Here is a 24,637-nt window from a genome sequence, read left to right as displayed (position 1 = left end):
GACAGCATTGCATTTTTGATATTAAAAGTAACTCTGGGCCTCTGTGGAGTGAGCAGCTGATCTCATCGCTGTCTAAGAATGGATAACAAAAACTAAGCAGTGCTGAATGATTCAAAAACACAGACTATTACCGTGTGTTCACACCAAACGCGATAGACGCGACCAAAAACGTGCCAGACACCCCTAACTTGACGCGTGCAAATTCGCACCTCGACGCGTATCCAACGCGAATCATTCGCGCGTCAAAATATGCAATTTTGACGCATGTGAACCGGAAATGTGGGAGGAAGTTGTGCCAGAGGGTATCTTTGCAAGATGGCAGCTGTCGAGCTAGCACTTGAAGAGAGACGCCGTTTATCAATGCCCAAGTACGCGAGTACGTACTCGCGTTCTCGGTGAGTACGTACCCGCCGAGAACGCACGGGAGTACGTACCTGCCTATGGCAAGCCATTAGTGCCAAAATTCACCACTTTTCTAACCCGTTTGGTTAAGAAACGGCGTAAAAAACGCCGTTTAATTTTTCAAAACGCCGAAAAAAACGGCGTTCTGTTTCGACAGACGCCGTTTTTTCCGACTCTCACATGGCGCCCTGAACGCACCATCCGAGTGACGTAAAAAGCGGCGTTCAAAGACACACGGAAACGCCGTTTTTTACGCCACTCGGCAGGAAACGCCGTTCAAAGAGGCATAAAAACGGCGTTTTTTACGGCGTTCTGTGCCAGCTGTAACGGCGTTTAAAACGGCGTTTTATTGAAATTATGCAGGGCACTCCCCATGGTTCCCTCATCCAATTACTTTCAACTCATTTCACCCAATCAAAGAAGAGGAAGTGCAGACCACACTAATGCATCACCGATTCACCTTGCTGCTAAGTGATTGCCTATTCAGTACCAGTGCTTGTCACAGTATTGACTTGTATTATAATCCCACTATGCATTTTGATGTGGTTAAGGCATGATCAAGCAAACAAACGACAGAATACTTTTTCTGAAACCTTAACTGTGGTACCTGTTATGGCAGCTAACAGGTAATGAGCAGAGCTAGCTCTGCTAATTTCTGAGCTTCTTTCTTATTTTCCTCTTTACTTCTCTTAACCTTTAACTTATGTCTTAGCAATCAGATTCTGCCGTCATGCATTACCGCTCCGTGCTAGTTATGTTGACTTTTCTCTTCTTTTGTCTTCTCTTTTTTCACCCGTATTTAGACACTCGGCGCATGGCTCCTTTGTTTACGTTAGGGATCAGCTGTTAGCGCTGCCCCTGCAGCTGCGCTACCAGCAGACAGACCCTACGTCCCCAGTGAGGGAAGAGACGGGGGTGATGTCTCCCGAGAAGGACACCTTACACACCATCTCTCCTTCCTGTAATCACTGTAAACGTGAGATCGCTCCCTGATATGATTGAGGAGCTAATGACGCTAACCCGGTCACAGTGGCAGTACCCCGACACTGCCCGGTACTCCCTCTGTGAGTAGGCTGCCCGGCTTCCAGCTGCTGCGGCCGGACAAGACGAGAGACAGCGGTGAGAGGAAAGGAGGGGGACTGGGCAGTGTTTGTTAAAGACAGCTGTGGTATCCCTGGGCACATTGCTGTGAAAGAACAACTCTGCAACAGAGACATTGAGCTATTAGCCGTTAGCATCCGTGGAGGCAGCCTGTGACTCTCTGTGGTCCGCAGACTGCAGACGCAATCTCCGAGAGCTCTTCTTCTAATATCAGGGGACTTTAATCATGTCTCGCTGGACTCCACACTGCCCACCTTCACCCAGTATGTGACCTGCCCCACCGTAGGCAATAAAACATTGTACTTAATGTATGCCAATGAAAAAGTGGCATACAGTTCATCACCTCTCCCTGCCCAGGGAAGATCTGATCGTAACCTAGTGCGCCTTGTCCCTGTGTGCAGCACTTGTGCACGGAGCCACCAATCACCCACGCAGTGCCGAGATGGTCCGCGGAGGGCATATGAATAAATAATAAAAGCAAATAAATGACAGAATGCTTTTTCTGTAACAAACGGAGACCTTAACTTTTATCAAAATACCGTTTTACTCAGTTTAAAGTAATACCACTGTATAATAGCCTTCAAATTTAATAATGTTAACAGTATCTCAGGAATATTTTTGCCCCATCAACATGCATTAAAAATAGATATGCAGTTTTGAATCAGACCTGTATGTACGTTTTCTGAAAAGTGATGTAAATAAATAATCTCAAAAACATGAAATAATTGTTTCCCATGTAAACTGGAGTTGTCCTTGTCAATGTCATCAGAGTACTCTGGATGTCTTACATGAATTTGAAACAGAGAGTGGCACATGACAGCGTTGTACATAACATAACTAGTTTACCTGTATGACATGAAGTAATTTAAAAAAAAAAAAGAATCCATGTAATTTGGTTATGGCTTCTTTCTGATAACTGTAGATACAAATGGGCTGCAGTGTGCATTATCTTGACATAAGTATAAGATACTGAACCCGCTGATATGATGTGGTGGAGGAATACAACTACCTGGACACCCACATATATACATTTGCTGAACTGGAAGATCAAAACAGAGGCTGTACACAAGAAGTGGATGGGCAGGCGGGTTTTTGAGAACAAGCTTATGTGTGCACCAAAATGTTAATGACAGGTGTTCTGTCAGTTCAGGTGAGTGCAGTGCACTTTGATGTGTTCTTCTTGGATCAGGAGAGCAAGCTCTGTGATTGGCCGCGCTTCGGAAGCTGTGGTGGAGAGGAAGTGAGTGAACAAACTGCCATGCATCATGGATATTCCTCTCAATCCACCTCATCAGGTACCTCTCTAAAAGTGTGACTCAGGTCTGTTGCCCCAAAGGATACAGGAAATGCACTGATTTCCATGACAGAATCGTGTCTGTTTAAGGCTCCATGATGATAACTTTCCTGTGAGCGTTTGAAGATCACTGACATCATGGCTTTTAGCCTCATTGTTTCTGCAAAGAGATTTCTCCAGTCACTGAATCTTTTGATAAAATATATTTTTATGCCTCTAGAGGATGGAATATTTTAAGTCTTTACAACTTTACACTTGGGAACATTATTCTGAAATTGTTGCACAATTTGTTAATGGAGTTTTTTTGCAGATTGTTCAACCTCTGCCCATATTTCCTCCAGAGCAACTCTGCTTCTCTAAGATGCTTTTAATATCTAATCATGTAACTGACCTGTTACTTTTAAAATATCCCTGCAGCTGTTTCTTTTTAGTACCACTTTTTCCAGCCTTCTCTTGCCCCATCCCAACTGTTTTGAAACATATTGCTGCCATCAAATTAAAATGGACTTATTTTTAACAACATAGTCTCAGTGTAAACATTTGACATGTTTTCTATGTTCTACTGTGAATAAACTTTGCCTTTCACATTTGCAAATCAGTGCTTGCTCTTTTTTTATTCACATTTTACACTGGAGTCCAGTATTTTCAGAACTATGTTTGTACAAACATAGTTCTACTACACTATACTATACTACTACACTATACTGAGCCACTTCAAGACCTACTATACATTTTTTTATTTTTTAATTATTTACTGTCACTGCTTTATAGTTGTATTTATCAATATCAACAGCTGTAACTTTTAGATTAATCAAGTTGACTTTATCGAGATTCAGCTTCAGTTGTATACTTTCCATTTCACAACTTCCATCTTATACACTTTAAAAATCACTCAACATTTTTTATTTTCAGTGTCACACAGCTCGTTCTTGTATCTCCACTACTCAATGGTACATAGTAAACACGTATTATAACTTTTCACATTATATGTATCCAGTCACCTAGATATTTTGAAGTCTTTCCACTTGCTGCTATTATGTTTCAGTCAATAATTGAACTGTCTCAGTGATATGTCGAGTCCAGAAAGTATATTAAGCCAGAGATGAGTTCAATACCATGACTCCCTCTGGTGCCAGTTAGTGGATTAAATAGTTCTACCACTTGCTCCATCATCGGTCCGTCCAGAGTAAATTCGATGTCTGGCACAGTAATCCTCTCAGGCCAGTCGACCAGCAGTCCCAGCTCATCTGTACCATGAGCACCACCACCAGAATCAGTACCTAAGCCCTGAGCAGCAGTCGTCTCACTCTCAGTGGCTGTCACACTACCATCAGCTGTCCCACCAATAGTCCCAGCAGCAGCAGCTGCTCTAGTCTGAAAGATGTCCTGCATGGCAGTTGAGGCTCGGCCCTGTTGCTGGAGGCTGCCTCGGACAAAAATCTGTAATGGGCTCAAGTGTCTCTCTGTCCGCAAGCCATGATTGTTCCACTGTTGAGTGAAGTCTTTCAAATCTCTGTTGATCCTTGGGAGATAGATGTAATGGAGAGCCCAAAGGTGCATTTCATTGTCAATGTCTATGATGCCTTCCTCCTCCAGGTGGTGAAATAAATCACAGTAGACATTGGTCATTCCTCGCCACAGATCACCCCAGAGCCTCTCAATTCTCTGATTATGGGTACTCCTTCCTCTTAGGGCACTTCCACGATCAAAGCCTCTGAAAATGTTCATCATCAGGCAGACAGCATTGTTTTCCCCTCCTCTGTCTGTCCGGACCCTCGAGGGTACACCATAGGATACCACGGCTCTGATGAAACTTGATAAAACGGTACTGCTACGGTTGTTGTTTGAGGCATGAAGGAAGACCACAAGACGACTGTATCCATCAATAGCCCCATGAATGACTATCCTCCACCTAAAACCGTGGTCCATAAGAAGAAAAATATTATTTCTGCTTTGTTATTGAAACAATGGAAAACACACTCTTATTTGATTTACATGGGACTATTACATGTCAAGTTTGAATTTTTCTCTGTATGTTGCTTGCGCTGTCTGTGTTCTCTCATCTTCCCCTTTAAACATAACCAGTTGTGTTAGAGGACTGCCCATCCCAGGGCCTGGCTCTATTGGACGTGTCTTATTGTTCAACAATTATATTTGATGTAATGCTGAATTTCACTTTGGTCAAAATAGGTGTTCAACAAATCAGTGTGGTTGGTTACCTTATCAGCTTGTGATTTCCATCAATGTGCCACAATGAGTTTGGACCTGCAACCTGATATGTTCTTCGTTCTGGTCTCCGCAAAACTGCTCTAAGGGCAGCTGCTCCAGGATTTATCCGTAACATGCTTGCTCGAACCCTCCTTCGCTGTACACGTAGTCCACGTACTCGCAGGGAGGCTCTGACAGCCTCAGGACCAATTTGTTCATTGCCAGCAACAATGTCCTGCACATGTTCATCCAAGGCACTGTCAGTCAGTTCCGCATACATTGATGCACGGGTGAAATGATACTGTCTGAAATCAGACAAAAAACATGAGTAATTTATCACTACCATAACAGAACACTTCATTACTTGACCAGTGGTGCACATTCAAATATACTAATGTTTACAATTTCACAATACCATTTAATTTGAATAAACAGTGAGTGTGTGTCACAAAGAAATGAAAGTCACACTGGTTTCAAAAGTCACTGACCGCAGACGTCTTCGAATTGTACGAAGTGAAACATTCAAAATATCAGCCATCTGAGGTGCAGTGAATCCACATGACTTCAGGAATGAAAGCTGTTCCCGAGTGATAAGGTAAAGGGATCTACCTCTACCTCTGTTGAAAACCACTGGTGCCTGGTATCCAAAACAGCCTGAAAATATATAAGCGTTTGGTAAATAGGTAAAGGCACCCCATATATCAGGTAAATATATCAGGTAAATAGGTAAATATTTGGAAAATAGGTTAAGACAGAGTCATAATTTATTTCACACTGTTGGTGAGTCAAGGAATCGACACAATATGTGCTTACCTTGTTGGCCATGCTGAGTAGACAGTTCGACCTCCTGAATCAATTCAGCCAAGTCACGCAGAAGTTGATCTGCTGCAGTTACATTGATCAGTCTTCCTCTTGCCCACTGAAGGCTTCTCTGCATAGTCTCCAACCTCAAAGATATCAAAAAATTACTTCTTAATTCATGTTATATTTTCAGGCCATATTCCCCTTAAACATTTTAAATGTTAAATGTTTTCGATCTTGCTTTGATCATACCTCCTTAACGCTAACTGTAGCACATCTGGCCCAACATCATCCATCAGCAGCCGCCGTGTACAGTCATTAAGAATGTTCTTGCACCTTGAGATGAAAATCCTCCAGGCCATACTTTGTAATGGTCTAGTTGAGTCACAACTATTTTTCCACAGTGCCTGCTCTACTTGGGGTGCTGGCTGCTCTACTTCATCGGTCCTCTGAGGATCACCACCTGAGACAAATCAAGCCAGCTGTATTTAAGACCACCGTTCACAACCAGTCTTTGCCATATTATCTGTTAACCAATGTCAGTTATTGGCCTCACGTTGCTCATAGCTCTAGTACTTACCTCTCTGTTCATGTCTTCTTAGTTACTTCCTGGACAACCTTTCACACTCGCAATAGCCTCACTCCCCTGGACACGGATCTCCATTTGCTCCTCAACAGCTGATAACCTCTCACTCTTTTTATCCATTCGTGCATTACTCCACCTGCAAACAAGTAAGACTGTTCAGACTGCCTATTTGGATCTTTTCTGAACTTCTTCCAAGACCCTCCTGACTCTGCTTTCCCTCTGCTGCAGTACCTGTAGAGGCTACGCCTACACTTGAAGCCACTGAAGTGTTTGATGGCAGGGGTGAGGCAATGTAACTGTTATGAATTAAACTTGTAACAGCCCAACTCAATCTATACTTGTCTTGTACGGTTAAGATTGTTTTTGTATTCATCAGTTTTATTTGCTTCTCTTTATTCAATGTCATTTATCATAACAGCGCAGAGTTTACAAACTGCTTGTTCTGACCAAAAACACCTGGCTTGAGTTACGTTTATCTTCAATACATTTCCATAAACACACCATACGTAAAAACACAAAAGGTGACCCGTAGCGGCACACATAAGGTAACAACACAAAAATGGGTCGCACAGTGCCGCTCCACCATTAACTCTCACACCACTGTTTCACTTGCCAAGCTCCGGCAGCCACAGATCATGTTACTGTTCCCTCTAGTATGAACTACCGTAGTCCATGTTCATAGCATTTTGCTCCTAGTTGTAGAACTCAAAGTTAACATTCATGCATTCTAGCCTTGTTTTTAATTTTACCTTTTGCACCACATACACATACTTGTCTGTTTTTTCTATTTTATTACTATATTTCTATTTCTATTGTACAGCACTTTGGTCTACCAGGTGTGTTTTTAAAGTGCTATATAAATGATGATGATGATGATGATGATGGTTATGATGTAAAGAACGTTTTCTGTTAACTTCACTCTGAGCCTGCGCTCGAATCTGCTCCTGAGTACACTTCATGTTTCTTGTTGTTTAAGGAAGAGAGTTCGATTATAGTCTTAGTCATTTACAGTGATACGATAGTTGTAGGACAGGCATGTCCAAAGTCCGGCCCGCGGGCCAATTGCGGCCCGCGGTCCAGTTTTAATTGGCCCTCAAGTAATTTTATAAATAGAATCGAAAATGGCCCGCACTTCAACTTTTGCTTGAGTGTATTGCACTTCTTAGTTTTAACACCAGGGGAGCTGCTGTTGATCAAGGCAGTTGCTCTACCAAAAGGACAATCACAGAAGAAACTTACCCCAAGTTACTAAACATGGCAGAACCAAAGAAGCCAAAGGTAGAAAGTGAGTGCAGAAAATTTCAGACACGGTGGGAGAGTGAATATTTCTTCAAAGAATTCAAGGGGACGTGTGTCTGTTTGATCTGCACTGAAACTGTGGCAGTTATGAAAGAGTATAATGTACGACGTCATTATGAAACCAAACATCAGGCCTATGCATCCTACACTGGTGCTGAGCGAGAGCAGAAATTAAAGCAAAGGGTAGCTATCCTGCGGGGTCAGCAACAGTATTTTTTTGGTGCTCAAATTGTCCAGGAAAAGGCTCCAATAGCAGCTATGAGGTCGCCCAACTCATCGCAGGACATGGCAAGCCTTTTTCAGATGGAGACCTCATAAAACACGGCCTCGTTAAAGTCACCGAAATAATGTGCCCGGAAAAAGTGCAGGACTTCAACAACGTCAGCATGTCCAGAAATACAGTTGTGCGACTAACTGAAGACTGTCAGCCAACATTAAACTGTAACTGTCTGATAAAGCTGTGCTTTTGATTTTTACTCCATCGCATGCGATGAGAGCACCGATGCCACAGACACCGCACAGCTGCTAATTTTTTTTTGCGGGGAGTGGACGAGAGCACGAGCACTTTAGGTGAGTAAAAAATATATTCCACAGTACCCGTGTGTTAATATGCAGGTACACATGCTTCAAATATCAATAATGCGCATCAATTCTGTCACTACCCTGCTTTTGCGCACCACTTTCTTATATGCGTTTTTCTTGTTAACACACAGAGTACACACCGCTGTGCACAGCGCACGCACACGCAAAGTCAGCTGATCTCATCTGATGCAGATCGGCTCCTTGATCAAGTGACATTTGTCCGGATTTTTGGCACGAGTGGCGTATGATCAGCACTGCAGCTGGATGGCCCGATTTACATACCCAGCGCAGCTTATACTCACCAGAATAATTTACTAAAATTATATGGACTCGTGTTATTAAGTCCAGTTCAGTCTGTTAATGTTGATAATCGTTTCAAACGAACGTTAATAGATGTTTTGCTAAGCCTAATAACGTAAATAACAAACTTGAAATGTACCCGTCCTATTTTCCCCTTTGTTGTTTTTTCTCTGTGCTGTAAATCTTCTGTCTAAGAAGAAATCTGAGGCTGCTGTTCTGAGAATGAGCTACCAAAGTTTTTTCTGAATAAATCAATAAAGATCCATTTATGGAAAGCTGTGATGAATTATATTTAACAATATAACACATTTGACCACTTTTAAATGATTTTTCTAACTTTAATATGCTACAATTAAGGTTATATACCTAATTTCTAGTAAGTGGCCCAGCCCCTCCTATATTTTTATGTATGTGGCCCTCAGCGAAAAAAGTTTGGACACCCCTGTTGTAGGACATACCCTGCTTGCTGGTGTTTTTTCGTGGACAAACTTGGACTGTATTAGAAATCTATACATTACTGTGATCCTACAAAGACAAAAATTTAAATTATTACTTTCAACAGGTTTATATATTTAAATAAATCAAAAATTCCATGTTAGTCTTCTGAAAATTGTGACTGAGCACTTTTGGAAACACTCTGTCACAGTATTGAGACTGTGAACAGTTACAGAATACATCTGAAATAAATGTCAGATTCTAACAGGTTATAGTTCTGTTAATACAGCTTTTGAATCTACTCTTCATACATATTCCTATCTTTAATAACAGTATGTCAACGATGTCAACCAATATTTTCATATTTCAAATACACACCCAAGTTAAAAATTTGAATCTCCACATCTTCTACTCTGCATATCTGAAAAATCAGTTTTGATAACGTTACAATTCCATTTTCAAATGTTCCCATCTATGTTATTCATCTTTGTTTATTTTAAATGCTGTCATTAGTTTTTATTTTTTTTCCAACTTATTAAAAAAATGAACATGGTCTACATTGTTTTGTTCACTTGAATAAAATGACATTTTTGTATCGTACTCTGGGTTCTTGAAAACCACGCTGTCTTTTAACTTTATTTTTTATTTTCTGCATATACTGTTGTTTATTCATTTCTTTACTCTTTGAGGCTGCCATTCTGTGTTCCTAGTGCAAAGTCTGCATTTCTGTGTCCTATCTTTAGTTGGTTACTAGTACTTTATATTGTTGACGTCTAGTCTTTTGTGCACTTGCTTTTGCTTCCACTGGTCATACTTGTTTGATTCAATTCACCTGTGTCTTGTTTCTCCCAGCTGCGTCCTCTCTCCCTAATCAACTTGCGCAAGTATTTAAGCCCCCAGCTTTTCACTCTGTTGTTCTGTTTCAAGTTGTACACTTTGTTTGTCTACCTTGTGGCTTCCTGTACATTAGTTTTGGATTCTTGGAACTTTAAAAAAAAAAAATCAATATTATTATCTCGCTTCACTGCGGATTTGCTGCACTCATATTTAAGGTCAGTTTTCAGTTCATGGAGTTTGTCTTTCAGTCTGCAGTGTCGGGTTTAATGATAGCTTAACAGTCTCATGTGGCTCTTTGTATACACCACTGTATTACTAAATCCTGGTATTGTAGATACAACTATACATGCGTTTAAAAAGGCACATGCGTGCTTATCAGGGTGGACATCAAAAGCTGAAAATTCGGAACATCTGTCACGATCTAATTCAGATGAGTTTACTGAAATTGCAACTTGGTGTTGCACTATGACTTCATGGTTTGACAGTCTGTTAATCCCGCTTACTAGAAAAAGGCTCTTGGGATAATTACTCGGCTGTAGAGTTAAATGACTAAGTTTCTCCCACTGAACATACTGTATTATATGCAGCACCTACGTACAACCTCACCATCATTAGAGCCACGTAATTGCGCATTGATTTTTCCGGTGAGCATGCGACGTAAAGTCACGTGGGCATGCCGCGTGAGCAATCGAACTGAGTCTAAAGTTTTCATGTGCAAATTGAAGCGGGTGCTCTCCAATCATCAAAAGTAACAAAGTCATTGAACACATTTATACAGTTACCTTTACGTTTACCTACCATATATCACAGATTTGCTTTTTTTTAGTACTATGCAAAAAGCAACCACAGAGCGACAGTCTGGGTCAATGGTGGCCGAGGCGACGGCAAGGCTAAAGAAACCCTCGAAGCGTTAGGCTAGCTCTGTAACTGAATATAACAAAAGTATAAAACGAAAATGTGTTCTTTGTTGCCGGACTGTAAGATGAAAGTAGATACAATTTCGGGCTCCTACATTTTGTCCGAAACTTAACGAATCTATTACTGTACTGGAAATAACGAATAGAATTAAATTCATTCTTACCTTATAATCGTGGTGCAGGCCAGTGCAGTGCATGAACTTATGCCTTCTCCAGTGAATTCCGCTGAGAGTAACTGTAATGTCCCGCTCTACTGTACAAGACTTGTGAATGGTTACCTGAAGGGATGTACCACTGTGAGGGGGTGCTAGGAATAGTCCAAGTGATCGCTGCTTTAATTTCCCGGTCAACTATACATACATTGCAAGTAGACATGATTTTATTAAAGCTGTTGAACTGTAACTAGACCATAAATCAGTGATAACAAAAGAACACCAATCTATTTTCTCCGGTACTTTATACCCGCTCAGTAACTTAACGCTCAACTACAAATCAATGGCTTTTTTTTTATGGTGACCTGTAGGGATTTACCACTGAAAGAGGCTCTTTGGATGATCGCAGCTTTGATCTCTGGTCATCTATAAATAGACGTTGGTTGTTGTTTTTCAACGTAGTTGTTGTCACCTGGTCAACTACAAATAGATCAAATATCAATGACAAAAACAACATTAAATCAACATTATTACAAAGTCCCTACAGTGCAGTACAATGTAGCCTAATCCGGCTAATGTAACAAGTGTGATAAAACCGTATTTTCAATAATATAAAGTGGCCAAATGAAGTAACATATTAAAGACTTTATTAACATGCCTCGCCTAAAATGGCATGTTGGCAACATTCCTAACGGACCAAGGTTAGCATGACTTTTTTTTTTCACTTACTACAAAGCTAACATGTAACATGCGCTTAAAAGGACAAAGTAATGTTTCAGAATCATGGCTTAGCTTTTAGGTAGCAAAGTCAAACAGTAATTGAGATTAACTAGGGTACTTGCAGTCAAATGTGGTGTTTTTTTGTTGGTGCAGAGATTTCGCATCCATTCACTTGAATGTAGTTTGTCGCACATAGCTTGATTGAGACAACACAAATATGAGGTTGACTGTGATTGGTTACCACAAATTCGGATCACAGGTTGTGTTAAGGGGTGGATTAAAAAAAAAAGTTCAGTCTTGCCGATCCAATCACGAACAATGTACCTTCTCCCGCCGTACTTTGAATTTTCGGGATGCTATATATATCTGCCCAGCCTTTTGGCGGACTTTTTATGGACAATCATGTCTGAACGTACCGCTGCGTTTCGACGGAGAGTCAATGATATCAGAGACAGAATGAATGCCCAATTTAACCGGCTACTGAATCAAGATGACGGTGAAGAGGGGACTTCTCTTCTACAAAGGTGAAACGCTTTGGTGGTGGTTACTATATTGGCAAGCTTCTAGCTTTGCGCCTTTTTTGTTCTTGCCAAAAAAAAAAACCTTACGTTTTTAAATAATAAATTGCTCGTTTACTAATTATCTGTTACAATTCAATCCACAGCATTTAACAAATTCTGTAATCATAAAAGTCTCTCCTAGGTTGACGATTTCAAATGACAGTCATTTTAATCCCTCTTATATGCATTTATGCATAAGGATTTTAGTTTATAAATGTAGCATATCCCACGTTTTCTGGGAGCATTTAATTTGCCAGACAATCGGAAAATGCATGCAATAAACACCGATATGTTGAACATTCATGCCTTACTCGGAGTGTGTGGTGTTTTGTTTTGTTTTGTTGGGGGGGGGTCTCTGTGTCATATTAGTTTGTGACTTAACTTATCTCATGGTCTAATGATAGCTTTGGAGTTTTCCGCCAACAGCACGGGGGTGGACCAGTGCGCAGGCCAAGAGGCGGGAGAACCAGACATCGCCAGTTAACGTTTAAGGTGTCAGTACTAAGGAATCCGACACTGACCCACTACCGATCTCATAGGGGTAATCTCTATTTTAAGATTAATTATTTGGAGTGATGGTTTTCAAAAAAATTGCATCATGGTGTCATTTGTTTACAAATTGTAGAATTTGGCATTAGAGATTTAGCACCTTTGTAATCTTTATTTCCTTGCACCAATAAATTGATGTGGAGACACTACAATGTGACAATTTACCCTTTTCTGTTTTTAGGGAAAGTTCTAAATAACATTACCAGCTAACTTGGTTTAAATTTGTTTACAGATGCCACTCCTGCTACTCGGGTGGTCGTTCCTGTAAACCTAAATGCCGCTGAATTCAGGCAGGCACTACGGGACAATATTGCAGACATACCTTTGCAGTTCGATCTATGCAAAGTGAACGGACAGCGGCTCATTCTTCCTCTTGAAGAGGAGACGCCCCAAGAAATTAGAGCAAGAAACCTACTGGGTCGCTCCAATCTTTATATCCGTCCAAAGGTATTCAAATGTTCCACTGGGGTGGCTGATGTGGCATAATTGTCACTATTACTGTAACTCAGTGGCTCTCCAGTCACCCTAATATTGTATAAGCCATCTTTAACATGTCACTGCTCAGAATAGTAAATGCTGTGATTTCCCCAAAGGATTTAAGACATTCATCTGATCACTATGCCAGATGGCATAGTGCCCCGTCAGTTGAGTCACTGTTAATAACAGAAATGCAGTAGAGCAAGCTTGAACTGTGGTCTAACGGTTTTTTGTTGTTTATGGGCTGATGTGCATCTTTCATAAAACAATTGTGTGTAAAGATTTATATTTTTTCATTTTGTTATTGTAATCCCAGTTTCCTGGGTTTTGGTGTTCTGGGTTTTTCATTCTTTTGTAATGTCCTTAACCTTTCTTTTTTTCATTTGTTGTTCAGTTTCATTTATATTTTAATACTGTTTTAGATTACAGAAGCCAATGACGACTCAACTGGTGAAGTGGTGCAGTCTGAAATGGCAATGTAAGTGTTTGACCACTGCCTTTGGACTGTAGCACTATAAATGCATTACACCCTCTCCTCATCAATATTTACCATATTGCAGTGTGCTGCATGACACAGAGACACCTGACCATGGCAGGCACAATGTACAGGAGCCAGAGGTTATCAGGTAAATGGCACTGTTTGTTTATGAGTTGGAATTTTAATCTTAAAATATTGCACAAATTTTATTTTTTGGTAAAACTGTTGTACAAACTAATTCTCATTATTATAACTTGGATCATTTTGTGTAGTCTAGATCAAGAAATATCTGCGTTGGGGTCCTGTTCCTGTTATTAAATATTACTGCTATTCCTTTGCAGTGGTCTGCATGAAAACCATACAGCTAATTCTAGTAGGCCTGGTCTCCAGGAACCAGAGGTTAACAGGCAAGTGGTAGTTGATGAATAACATGCCAAAACTGAAGTGTAAACTGTAACTTATTGTCTATTTACCTATGGTGTGTGTTTTATAAGTACAATATAACGGGGTGAGACCAGCAAAAATTAAAAATTTAAAGGTTGCATGTATTGAACGGAGTACATTTATGTACTCTGACTATAGACCAATGGTTTAATTGCCTCATTTTGTTTGTTTTGCCTTTTCACATTTTTGAGATTTGTTGATGTCGTGATATTGGCATTTTTAATTGCTGACAATGCATCGATAACACTTTAGTCAGCCTGACCATTCAGACACTTGGAACTACAGATCACCCAAAGTATTCCCAGTAAACAGTTCTGTGTTTACAAATTTCAGTGTAATTCCATAAATGGACACTGTAGTGGCAGTTCCTTATGTTTCCCAAAACATCTAACAAAAAATATACAGAAGACACTGCTGCCCTGTGATAATCTTTTGTACGCAGGCAAAACTGCACTGTCCAAACTTGAAAGTTGCATTGTATAGTTTATTGATCCAGTTTGTAAACCAATAACAAGATCTATTTTTGTTGCTTCATGCTGCTTGTCTCAAATTTAAAAACAAAACAAAAAAAACACACAAAACCATTGGCCTATCCCAGTGCATGCTGGTCCTATACCAGTCTCTTAATTTATCAAAAATGGCCCTGAAGTTCTTCCTGGCTGACTTGACAAGATAAACAACAAAACGATGAAGTGAGTATTAACCTACAAATAAAAAATTAATTAACCCCAAAATAGAAGTAAACTAACAAAACTTTACATTTTAATATTTTGAAATTTGTTAAAATACAAATGCTCCAACACATGTAATCAAGGACCACGTGGCCATTTTAAGTGGCTGTATCTGTACAGTAAAAGAATCTGATTTCACATTATCAGATGAGTCAATACATTTCAATATGTATACATGATATTAAAAAATCAAATGCATTTGTGTTCTGTTTAGGGAAGAGTTTTACATCGACTCTGCAGAGTCAGAAGTATCAGACCTGGATGAGGCTGTCCTGGCTTCCCCTGAACAAAATGATTCACATGTATGTGTCATGAACAACACCGCCAGAACTGCTGTGGATGTTTTTATGTAGTCGTGACCGCTCTCGCTCTCTCTCTCTCGCTCTCTCTCTCTCTCCCACCCCCCTCCTTCAGGATGAGATGGACCTTGCTACTGTCCTGAAAGATTTCCAGGAAACGCATCTTGACACCAGCAATTATTGTACAGTAATAGCCCGACGAAGGAAAATCCTACATAGTGCCTGCATGGCACTTTCGAAGTCATATTTTGCCTGGCATAAATTGCCAAACATTGAATTCGTTGGTGAAATGGCCGATGATTATGGAGGCCCAAGGCGGGAATTTTTTCGGTAAGCAAAAGTCCCATCTCTCCCACACAATAATAGAATGTGTGAATGTGTTTTTTGTTGTTATTGCAAAGATGAAATCACAATTTGACTCAATTTTTTTTTCTACCTTTTCCTGCAGCTTACTTATGGTCGAAACTCAGAATTCCCTAGGGATTTTTGAGGGGAAGCCTGGCAGTCTGCTGTTCAGTTATAGCCAGCAGTTGCTGTCGAGCAACAAGTTTTATACGGCTGGTAAACTGATTGCTTGGTCGATAGCACACAATGGGCCAGGGCCACGGTGTATCAATAGACACCTGTTCTGTATGATGTGTGGCCAGAAGACATCTCTTGATGACTTTGATGTCGAGGTCTTCATGGACGAAGACATTAAACAGAACATAGAAAAGGTAAAGCTGTGTACATGCTGAGGTGTAATTAAATTCAGTGAAACACAATGCATAGCTTGACTCATCAGTTGAATGTCTCAAAATGTAAGTCAACTAGTGAATGCTTCAAACGTATGTATTTATGGAGCTGCCTGATTTTCAAGGTTTCCAACTGCAGCACCCCAGAAGACCTGGCAGACTTGAAAAGTCACCTTGGGGACTGGATTGCAGGCTGTGGTATCCCTGACATCTACACTGCCACACTACTTGATGTTAAGAGGATAAGGGGCGAGATTGTATCTCATTTTGCGTTTCACAGGTGAGAATTTGTTAGAAAATTACAAAGTAGTTTGCTGGTCAGTGCTCGTCTTCCCATTGTGTTCCCCCTAATAGTTAACACTTAAACAAATCAATCTGCTGAATTGATATTGCAGTTAAGGTAGTGTTGAAATTGACAAAACAAGCCTTTTTCTGTTTTGTTTGACTGTTTTGCTATGTGGTATGAATTGAGAGTACAATCTGTGGTCAACAGGGTTGCCAGCATGATTCAACAGTTTGTTGCCGGTATGGACTCGTGTGGTCAGTTCTGGCAAATGGTGAAGAGATGCTGGAAGCAGTTCCTTCCTGTATTTACAAATGCAGGAAATAAACTTACAAGGAACAGCTTCCAGGATCTCTTCACCATTGGATGGAGTCCAGCTGGAAGTAACAGACGTGAAGAAGAGGAAGCCACCATCTTTCAGTGGGAATGGTGGCTTATGGCCATTCAGGGTGAGTACATAGAATACAACACATGTCTTGGTTCTGTTTGAATTGCTTCAGGCATCTCATGTTAAATACAGTGTCCACAATACAAAATACAGACAACTAAATCTAAACAACACTTGGGTGCAATGAAACCTTTGAACTTTGCAAAATCCACACATTCTTACAGCATATGGGGAAGTTTTTGATTATTTTACCTTTTAGGTAAGTTATTTTAAAGGAAACGACCTACAAATATTTTGGAAGATTATTTCTTCTGTCATTTCTACCAGATCTTGGTTGTTGAGACTGATAGGATGTAATTTGATTTTCATTGTGATTTCTGTTAACACTAATTTTATTACATGACCACAAACTTCTCTTAACACTAAAATATTTGTATTTAAATTAGTAAAATTTATGATTCCACTGTATTAGCACATCTGAGATTAAGGAAGTGTGTTTGCAGTGTTTAAGACAGGTCTCACCTTTCAAATTGTGTTATTCTGTCTCTTTGAGACAACGGTCATTTGTTAATTAGATGCACTGCCTAAATTGAAGCTTCAGGTATTCCATTGACTATAACGAAACCTCCTGTATATTAGTGTCCTAGGGTAATCGAGTGGTGCAATGACAACACCCACGCAAATGTGACATCACTAGAAAGCCAATGTACTCTTGCAAGGACAGAATGAATAACTTAAAAAAAACAAAACAAACATACACATTGCAAAAACAGTCCTTGACATATAGGTCTGACTCGGAGGACCAAAATTAATTTCCTGTCTTAGGAGGGCAGGATTGCTTTGAGTATTTATTTATTTTTAATACAATGCTTTGCAATATTGGGTTTGCCTAACAACCTGTTTTTGACTCCAAAATAGTCATTAACTTAACTGCTCTACTATGCAGTCTGATTATAAATCTACACATTGCACCTTATTTAACAGTTGTATGTATTTTAACAGAGCAAGAGGTGGACCACACGTTTGAGGAGCTGCTGGTCTTTATAACTGGGGCTGACTTGCTTCCACCACTGGGGTTCCCACAGTCCTGCAACATAGACTTTTACGATCAGGAGTCAGGGATGCGGCGCATCCCATACGCATCAACGTGCAGCTTATCCCTGTATCTCCCAAGAGGTGTTGCAGATGAAGATCAATTTAAAGATCTTATGAACGATGCATTAAAAGGATCCCTGGGATTTGGAAAGGTGTAGCTGCATACATGAACTGATGCTGGGAAGCTGGGGTTAAAACCTGTGGGCTTTTGGGATGAAGTTGTTGTGTTCTTAAGTGGGATCTTAAAGGGGATTGCTCCTGGCACTCAGGCTTCTTAAAGATTAAACATTTTAAAATTGTTTTTACAAATGACTGTTCATTGTGTATATAGTTATATTTATAGTCCAGTTAAGACAACTGGGGTATGCATGCATCAAGCCATGCAAAATAAGTGGTGTTCAGAAAGTTTCCAGGAAATAGTTCAAATGACAATTCATCTAGAAAGATTGTTGTTTATGTTCAATTATAGTACACTGCATAGAGTGTGGGGTTTTTTTTTTTTTTTTTTTTTAAATTTCTTTATTGTTTTTCAAGATGTACAATAGATGCCAAACAAACTTTGAACTAAAAGACACTGACTTTTGTAAAATAAAAGATTGTAGTGTCAGTTCTCATGGTGTCTTGTCTGTTTACAAATTAAAGTTGAGGCTTACCTGTTACTGTCAAATACTGGCATTAGGTTCCATTGACGAGGGCTATGTAGTACAATTATGTGCTTAAGTCCAGGTAAATGGTTCAATGAATTTACCCTCATCTGTTCGCAAACCAAGAACTCAAGAATCAGCTCAACTCACACTTAAAAGTTATGAATTAATGTTACTGCTTTCGAGAACAAAGCAGTTTTAACAAACTGACTTTAAACTTTGGTGTTAACTCTGAGATTGGCACCTGGCCTTTGACTATAACCTGGTTAAAAATCAATTTGAGGACTCTGAACATTGTGTCAGTGCTGACCGTGATATCATTTTTGTTAAATTGTTCGAGGGGGAGTTCTATGGAAACATTTAAGACTTCTGCCTAATTTTACATTTATATAGTTTGACATAAACTTTGTAGTGAATTATGTAAATGTGGTAGAATTATGTAAGAGATGATGGCTGTAAAGCTAGTGTTTTTTGCAAAAAATAACATCAAGATAATGAACACTGGTATTAAAATCATATTTTATACATAACTGTAATTATCAAAGTAAAGAAAATGATTTGTTAGACTCAGTTGGTGAACGATGCTTAAAAAGTGTGTAGCAATTCGGACAGTCAATCCAGTGATTGCTTTGCTTTTTCTATGGTCACGGCTTACCTACTTTATTACAGTCATTTGGCTGTACATGACAATATATTTAGCTACAGTTCCTTCTGCTTGTTTAGGTTTCTCCCTGTGTTCTAGGTTCATTCAGCCCAACCTCAAGAAACTTGTCTGCTTGCCTACTGTCATCTCTACAAGCCTCATCATATTCATGCTGTCTGACTCTGCTGATAAGGAACCAATATCGCTGAAATGAACAGTCGCTTTATAGCCTATATTTTTAAACCTCAGTTCATCCAAAAACGGGATTACACAGTGGTACATGTTTATAGATCAAACACTCTAAAAATGAATGTTTTTCATTTTCCCTAATGTGTGTGCACAAAGGACACAGCCACCAGTGCTTCTACAGTGTTTGTTTTTAATTTTAGCTACAGGGTGGTTTTAATAAATGTCACACATGAACTTGTAATCTCTGAAAAATAAGGGGAAAAGGTGAGATTTGAAGTGACTAACTTCAAGATACCTTCAATGCACTAAGTCGGAAGAAGAAAATTAACTCCCCTTTAGCTGCTTAAACCAAAGAGCTTGAAGCAGAGGAAGAGAGTTATCTTTGTAGAATGTCTGCCAGGTCTATTGAGTTAAGGGAAAAAAGCCACATCAAAATATGTTCACAACTGTCTACTGACAGTGAAGATGTAAAATGACATAAGGGAATGCCACATATTTCTCTTCTTGTGGTTTCCAAAAACAATTTTAAAAGAGGCTATACACATGACATTTTTTCTACTTAATTTACTCGTGTGTGCCATCCAGAGGGAAATACCTCGTAATCAGAATCGCATTAATTGGCAAAGTATATGCGCAAACACATACAAGGAATTAGGTTCCAATTGAGGGCGTCTCTCAAGTACAAAAATGTAAAACACAATCCATCTATGTGTATGGACATACATAAATACACATGCACACAGGTGTATAAACTAACAATATAATACACAATCTAATTCTTTTATACAGAAATTACAGGTTTACAGAAGTTAATACCAAAGAGTGCAGTTGCAGTCTAGCAGTGTGACAGTTCAACCACTTAGGAGGGAGATGGCGAGGGGAAAGAAAATGTTCCTGTGTCAGGTGGTCCTGGTTTGCGGGCTTCTATATTGTCTACCAGAGGGCAGTGGGTCAATAAGTCTATGTCCAGGATGTGAGGGGTCTGATGATTTTCCATGCCTGTTTCCTGGTTCTTGAAAGATGCAGGTCCTGGATGGAGGGCAGGGGGTGCCATTACAATTTAAGGCTATTATACAGTGGTATTACTTTAAACTGAGTAAAACGGTATTTTGATAAAAGGTCTCCGTTTGTTACAGAAAAAGCATACTGTCATTTATTTGCTTTTATTATTTATTTATATGCCCTCCGCGGACCATCCCTGCACACTAAGGGCTGCGCACAGGGAGAAGGCGCACTAGGTTACGATCAGATCTTCCCTGGGCAGGGAGAGGTGATGAACTGTATGCCACTTTTTCATTGGCATACATTAAGTACAATGTTTTATTGCCTACGGTGAGGCAGGTCACATACTGGGTGAAGGTGGGCAGTGTGGAGTCCAGCGAGACATGATGAAAGTCCCCTGATATTAGAAGAAGAGCTCTCGGAGATTGCGTTTGCAGTCTGCGGACCAGAGAGTGTCACAGGCTGCCTCCACGGATGCTAACGGCTAATAGCTCAATGTCTGTGTTGCAGAGTTGTTCTTTCACAGCGATGTGCCCAGGGATACCACAACTGTCTTTAACAAACACTGCCAGCCCCTCTCCTTTCCTCTCACCGCTGTCTCTCGTCTTGTCCGCCCGCAGCAGCTGGAAGCCGGGCAGCCTACTCACAGAGGGAGTACCGGGCAGTGTCGGGGTACTGCCACTGTGACCGGGTTAGCGTCATTAGCTCCTCGATCATATCAGGGAGCGATCTCACATTTACAGTGATTACAGGAAGGAGAGATGGTGTGTAAGGTGTCCTTCTCGGGAGACATCACCCCCGTCTCTTCCCTCACTGGGGACGTAGGGTCTGTCTGCCGGTAGCGCCGCTGCAGGGCGCAGCGCTAACAGCTGATCCCTAATGTAAACAAAGGAGCCATGCGCCGAGTGTCCAAATACGAGAGCTAGCTCTGCTCATTACCTGTTAGCTGCCATAACAGGTAACACAGTTAAGGTTTCATTAAAAAGTATTCTGTCGTTTGTTTGCTTGATCATGCTTTAAACACATCAAAATGCATAGTGGGATTATAATACAAGTCAATACTGTGACAAGCACTGGTACTGAATAGGCAATCACTTAGCAGCAAGGTGAATCGGTGATGCATTAGTGTGGTCTGCACTTCCTCTTCTTTGATTGGGTGAAGTGAGTTGAAAGTAATTGGAAGAGGGAACCATGGGGAGTGCCCTGCATAATTTCAATAAAACGCCGTTTTAAACGCCGTTACAGCTGGCACAGAACGCCGTAAAAAACGCCGTTTTTATGCCTCTTTGAACGGCGTTTCCTGCCGAGTGGCGTAAAAAACGGCGTTTCCGTGTGTCTTTGAACGCCGCTTTTTACGTCACTCGGATGGTGCGTTCAGGGCGCCATGTGAGAGTCGGAAAAAACGGCGTCTGTCGAAACAGAACGCCGTTTTTTTCGGCGTTTTGAAAAATTAAACGGCGTTTTTTACGCCGTTTCTTAATCAAACGGGTTAGAAAAGTGGCGATTTATGGCACTGATGGCTTGCCATACCTGCCGAGAACGCGAGCACGGACTCGTCGGCCGTTTCTCAATTCTCAAGTACGCGAGCACGGACTCGTGATTTGTACAGTCGGAACACCTGCGTACGTGATGATGTCACAGGTCCGGAGTTTTTACTGCCGTCCCCTCCTAATGTAACTGTGAGTAACATGTTATGAAGCTTAACTTCAATCACAGCCAAACCGATTTACTCAGGAACAAATAAAACACTGAAATAAACCAAACATTAACATGTAGAAGTGATCTAAGTGACTTATATATCATTTTTAACCTCAGTAGTGAAACCTTTATTAATAAAAGTAGTGTACATGTACATACGTGTACATACCTTAATAAAAACAAGCAGGTGAGATGTTAGAACGCTTTTATTTCTATTGTAGTGGACACTCAATACTATAGACAGCTGCTGGGGTTTCTTTAACCTGAGTAGTGACAAGTCCGCGAGCGGGGGGGGGGGCGATGTGCCGGGAGTCCGCTGTTGAGTTTTGGACGAAATGCATTCTGGGATATATAGCTGTCCCAAGTCTACATCGATGCATGCTCGATAAAATGGGCGGATCGAGGACACATCCGGGACTTTTTCGCGTTCTCGGCGTGATGCGTACTTCGAATTGGAACAGTACTTGGTCTCCGACTGATGACGTATCACGAGTACACGAGAACGCAAGTACGCACAAGTACGCATATTGATAAACGCCCACTGTCTCCCTTCTATATTTACTGTGGAGAGCAGAGCAGCGGCGTTCTCGCCGTACCTGGGTCCATCAGGTCCTCCAGAGGCGTGAGCAGTTTGGTGAGTTTCACCATTTGCTCCAGGAGCTGCGCCTGGATGACGGCGGCTTTCAGCGGTATCACCGTCTTTCCCTCCCTCAGTTTGAGGACCTGCTGTCCCGCGTCGGTCCAAGCATCGCCCGCCTAGACACCAACTACAGGCGCTCAATCCCACCTGCAGAGCGCCTGTCCATCTGCCTGCGGTTAGTAAAAGTGTTTAATACGGTAGTCCTTTATTGTTACCTGTGCTACTATATGCTAAACTATCGTTTATACACTGCTAACATGGATGTGGTATGCTATCAGTGAATGCTGTCGGTGTTTACTGATAGCAAACTGTGGTATGGAGACGACTGTTTATAATATTTCTAGTGATACTCAAAAGATCTCATCAAGTCCCAATTTAATTCGATTTATGCTGTTATCAGTGTTTGCAATGATAGCATGGCTGTGGTGTCATATGTGGTATGAGGACCACTGTGGGTAATCTTTGTAGTGATACTCACTCCTTTTTTTTTTCTTTTTTTTTTTTAAATTTAGACCTGGTTTAATTCTGGTATAGTTAAATATTTGTCTATAATCCCCGCAGCTGTCAGACTCTATAACAGGGGTCACCAAAACTGAGAGCTAGATAAAATTGTGAACAGTTTGGTTCATCTTTAGTTATATGGTTCTATCTAGCATATTCTATCTTGATATGCTGTCTTATCACAGGTTAATTTTTCAAAAATATTAACAATGATTTAAGCAAGGAAAGGGCTACATGTCAACATACAACTCTTTATTTCTATTAATGTCTTACTTCATTCCTACCTGATTGACATGTCTAGGAATTATGAGTGATTGGCACACTGTAGTAGTAAAAGTTGCTACCAATCAAATTATGGTATGGTAAAGTTAAAACAAAACACAACTGACTGTTTTATATTATATCTAATATATATTATGTAATTATCCTTATAATTACAAAATTTTTTATGTAAGATTTATGTTTTGTAATTTAAATCTGACATCACAAAAGTATTTTGAAATTTGAATAATGTATTTTGTAACTGCAGTACACATAATACTAATTTTAAACAATTTTGTCCAGGTTCCTTGTCACCAGGGACTCCTTTAGGACCATCGCGTTCAGTTTTAGAGTTGGTGTGTCCACGGTGAGCCAGATCATCCCCCAGGTAGCGACAGCCATTTGGGACTGTCTAGTGGATGACTTCATGGCTGTGCCTTCACCTGGAGACTGGCGGTCCATCGCAGAGGGATTCCAGGAGCGCTGGAACTTTCCTCTCTGCTGTGGAGCTCTGGATGGGAAGCACATCCAGACGAAGGCACCCCCCAACTCAAGATCCATGTTCCACAACTACAAGGGAACTTTTTCCATTGTTCTCCTTGCGGTTGTGGATGCAGGGTATCGCTTCCGCGTTATTGATATTGGGGGGTATGGGAGGACCAGCGACGGTGGTATTCTGGCCAACTCCACCTTTGGTCAGGCTCTTCGGGCTGGGACTCTCCATCTGCCTCCTGACCAGCCTCTACCTGGTGGAGAACACCGTGGAGCCCAGCCCCATGTCTTTGTGGCTGATGAAGCGTTCCCGCAGCGGCGGGAGCTCATGAGGCCTTTCCCTGGACGCCTCCTCCCATTAGAGAAGAGGATCTTTAACTATCGCCTTTCCAGGGCCCGGATGATAGTGGAGTGTGCCTTCGGTATCCTCTCCTCACAGTGGAGGTTGTATTGGTGTTCCATGGAGCTCCGTCCTGAAATTGCGGAGAAGTGTGTGAAGGCAACGTGTGTTCTCCACAATTTTCTGCACTGTTTAGACGAGAGAAGTGCACCTGCTGTGAGGGGTGTGGCACCTGCTGTGGTGGAGCCGTTGCAAGGCCTGGGTCGTGTAGCAGCAAACAACTCCTCCAGAGAGGCTGTCCTGGTGAGGGAGAAATTCATGGCCCACTTCTTGGCGGAGGGAGCTGTGTCTTGGCAGCCAAAAGAATATCCTGTTTGAAGTCCGAGTGACTTCCCCACAACGGCTCTTTTAAGAGCCACCCACAAACCTCTAAAGAGTGTTCCTGCCTTTTTAAAATTTTCTTAATAAACTAACCTCTCTTTATTCTCTTCAATAATTGGTCTTCACTATGTTCCTATATACAGTAGGATGCAAAAGTTTGGGCAACCTTATTAA

General features: G+C 40.9%; 3 protein-coding genes and 1 long non-coding RNA gene across 5 annotated transcripts; 3 read left to right on the top strand and 1 right to left on the bottom strand.

The window, feature by feature from the left end:
- The first annotated feature begins 457 nt into the window (after positions 1–457).
- LOC109199349 (uncharacterized) lies at positions 458–2,363 on the top strand. Its single transcript, XR_002059769.1, has 2 exons — positions 458–1,028; positions 1,206–2,363. It is a non-coding gene; the product is annotated as an uncharacterized LOC109199349 (long non-coding RNA).
- Positions 2,364–3,507: 1,144 nt separating this feature from the next.
- LOC109199360 (uncharacterized) lies at positions 3,508–7,486 on the bottom strand. The gene is made up of 6 exons (XM_019354680.2): positions 6,387–7,486; positions 6,059–6,269; positions 5,819–5,952; positions 5,494–5,659; positions 5,017–5,310; positions 3,508–4,709 (listed from the first exon to the last, which is right to left on the bottom strand). The coding sequence occupies exons 2-6, from the start codon at positions 6,166–6,168 to the stop codon at positions 3,860–3,862; spliced, it is 1,554 nt and encodes a 517-aa protein (XP_019210225.1). The 5' UTR covers positions 6,169–6,269; positions 6,387–7,486; the 3' UTR covers positions 3,508–3,859.
- Positions 7,487–11,509: 4,023 nt separating this feature from the next.
- On the top strand, positions 11,510–18,392 carry LOC109199359 (uncharacterized). 2 transcript variants are annotated; one of them, XM_025899220.1, is made up of 12 exons: positions 11,510–11,615; positions 12,599–12,735; positions 12,976–13,190; positions 13,643–13,698; positions 13,781–13,846; positions 14,040–14,105; positions 15,088–15,175; positions 15,288–15,502; positions 15,621–15,888; positions 16,032–16,186; positions 16,400–16,638; positions 17,580–18,391. In XM_025899220.1, the coding sequence occupies exons 1-12, from the start codon at positions 11,569–11,571 to the stop codon at positions 17,828–17,830; spliced, it is 1,803 nt and encodes a 600-aa protein (XP_025755005.1). In that variant the 5' UTR covers positions 11,510–11,568; the 3' UTR covers positions 17,831–18,391. The 2 variants fall into 2 exon arrangements, with proteins under 2 accessions (XP_025755005.1, XP_019210224.1); XM_019354679.2 differs by lacking the exon at positions 11,510–11,615 and adding an exon at positions 11,631–12,158 and having other exon boundaries at positions 17,580–18,392.
- Positions 18,393–23,497: 5,105 nt separating this feature from the next.
- Positions 23,498–24,637, top strand: LOC109199353 (uncharacterized). Its single transcript, XM_025899259.1, has one exon. The coding sequence runs from the start codon at positions 23,678–23,680 to the stop codon at positions 24,458–24,460; it is 783 nt and encodes a 260-aa protein (XP_025755044.1). The 5' UTR covers positions 23,498–23,677; the 3' UTR covers positions 24,461–24,637.

The sequence above is a fragment of the Oreochromis niloticus genome, linkage group LG15, assembly GCF_001858045.2.
Source record: "Oreochromis niloticus isolate F11D_XX linkage group LG15, O_niloticus_UMD_NMBU, whole genome shotgun sequence".
NCBI lineage: Eukaryota > Metazoa > Chordata > Actinopteri > Cichliformes > Cichlidae > Oreochromis > Oreochromis niloticus.
Note: the sequence above shows the minus strand (reverse complement) of the source record. Positions and strands in the feature narration are given on the sequence as shown.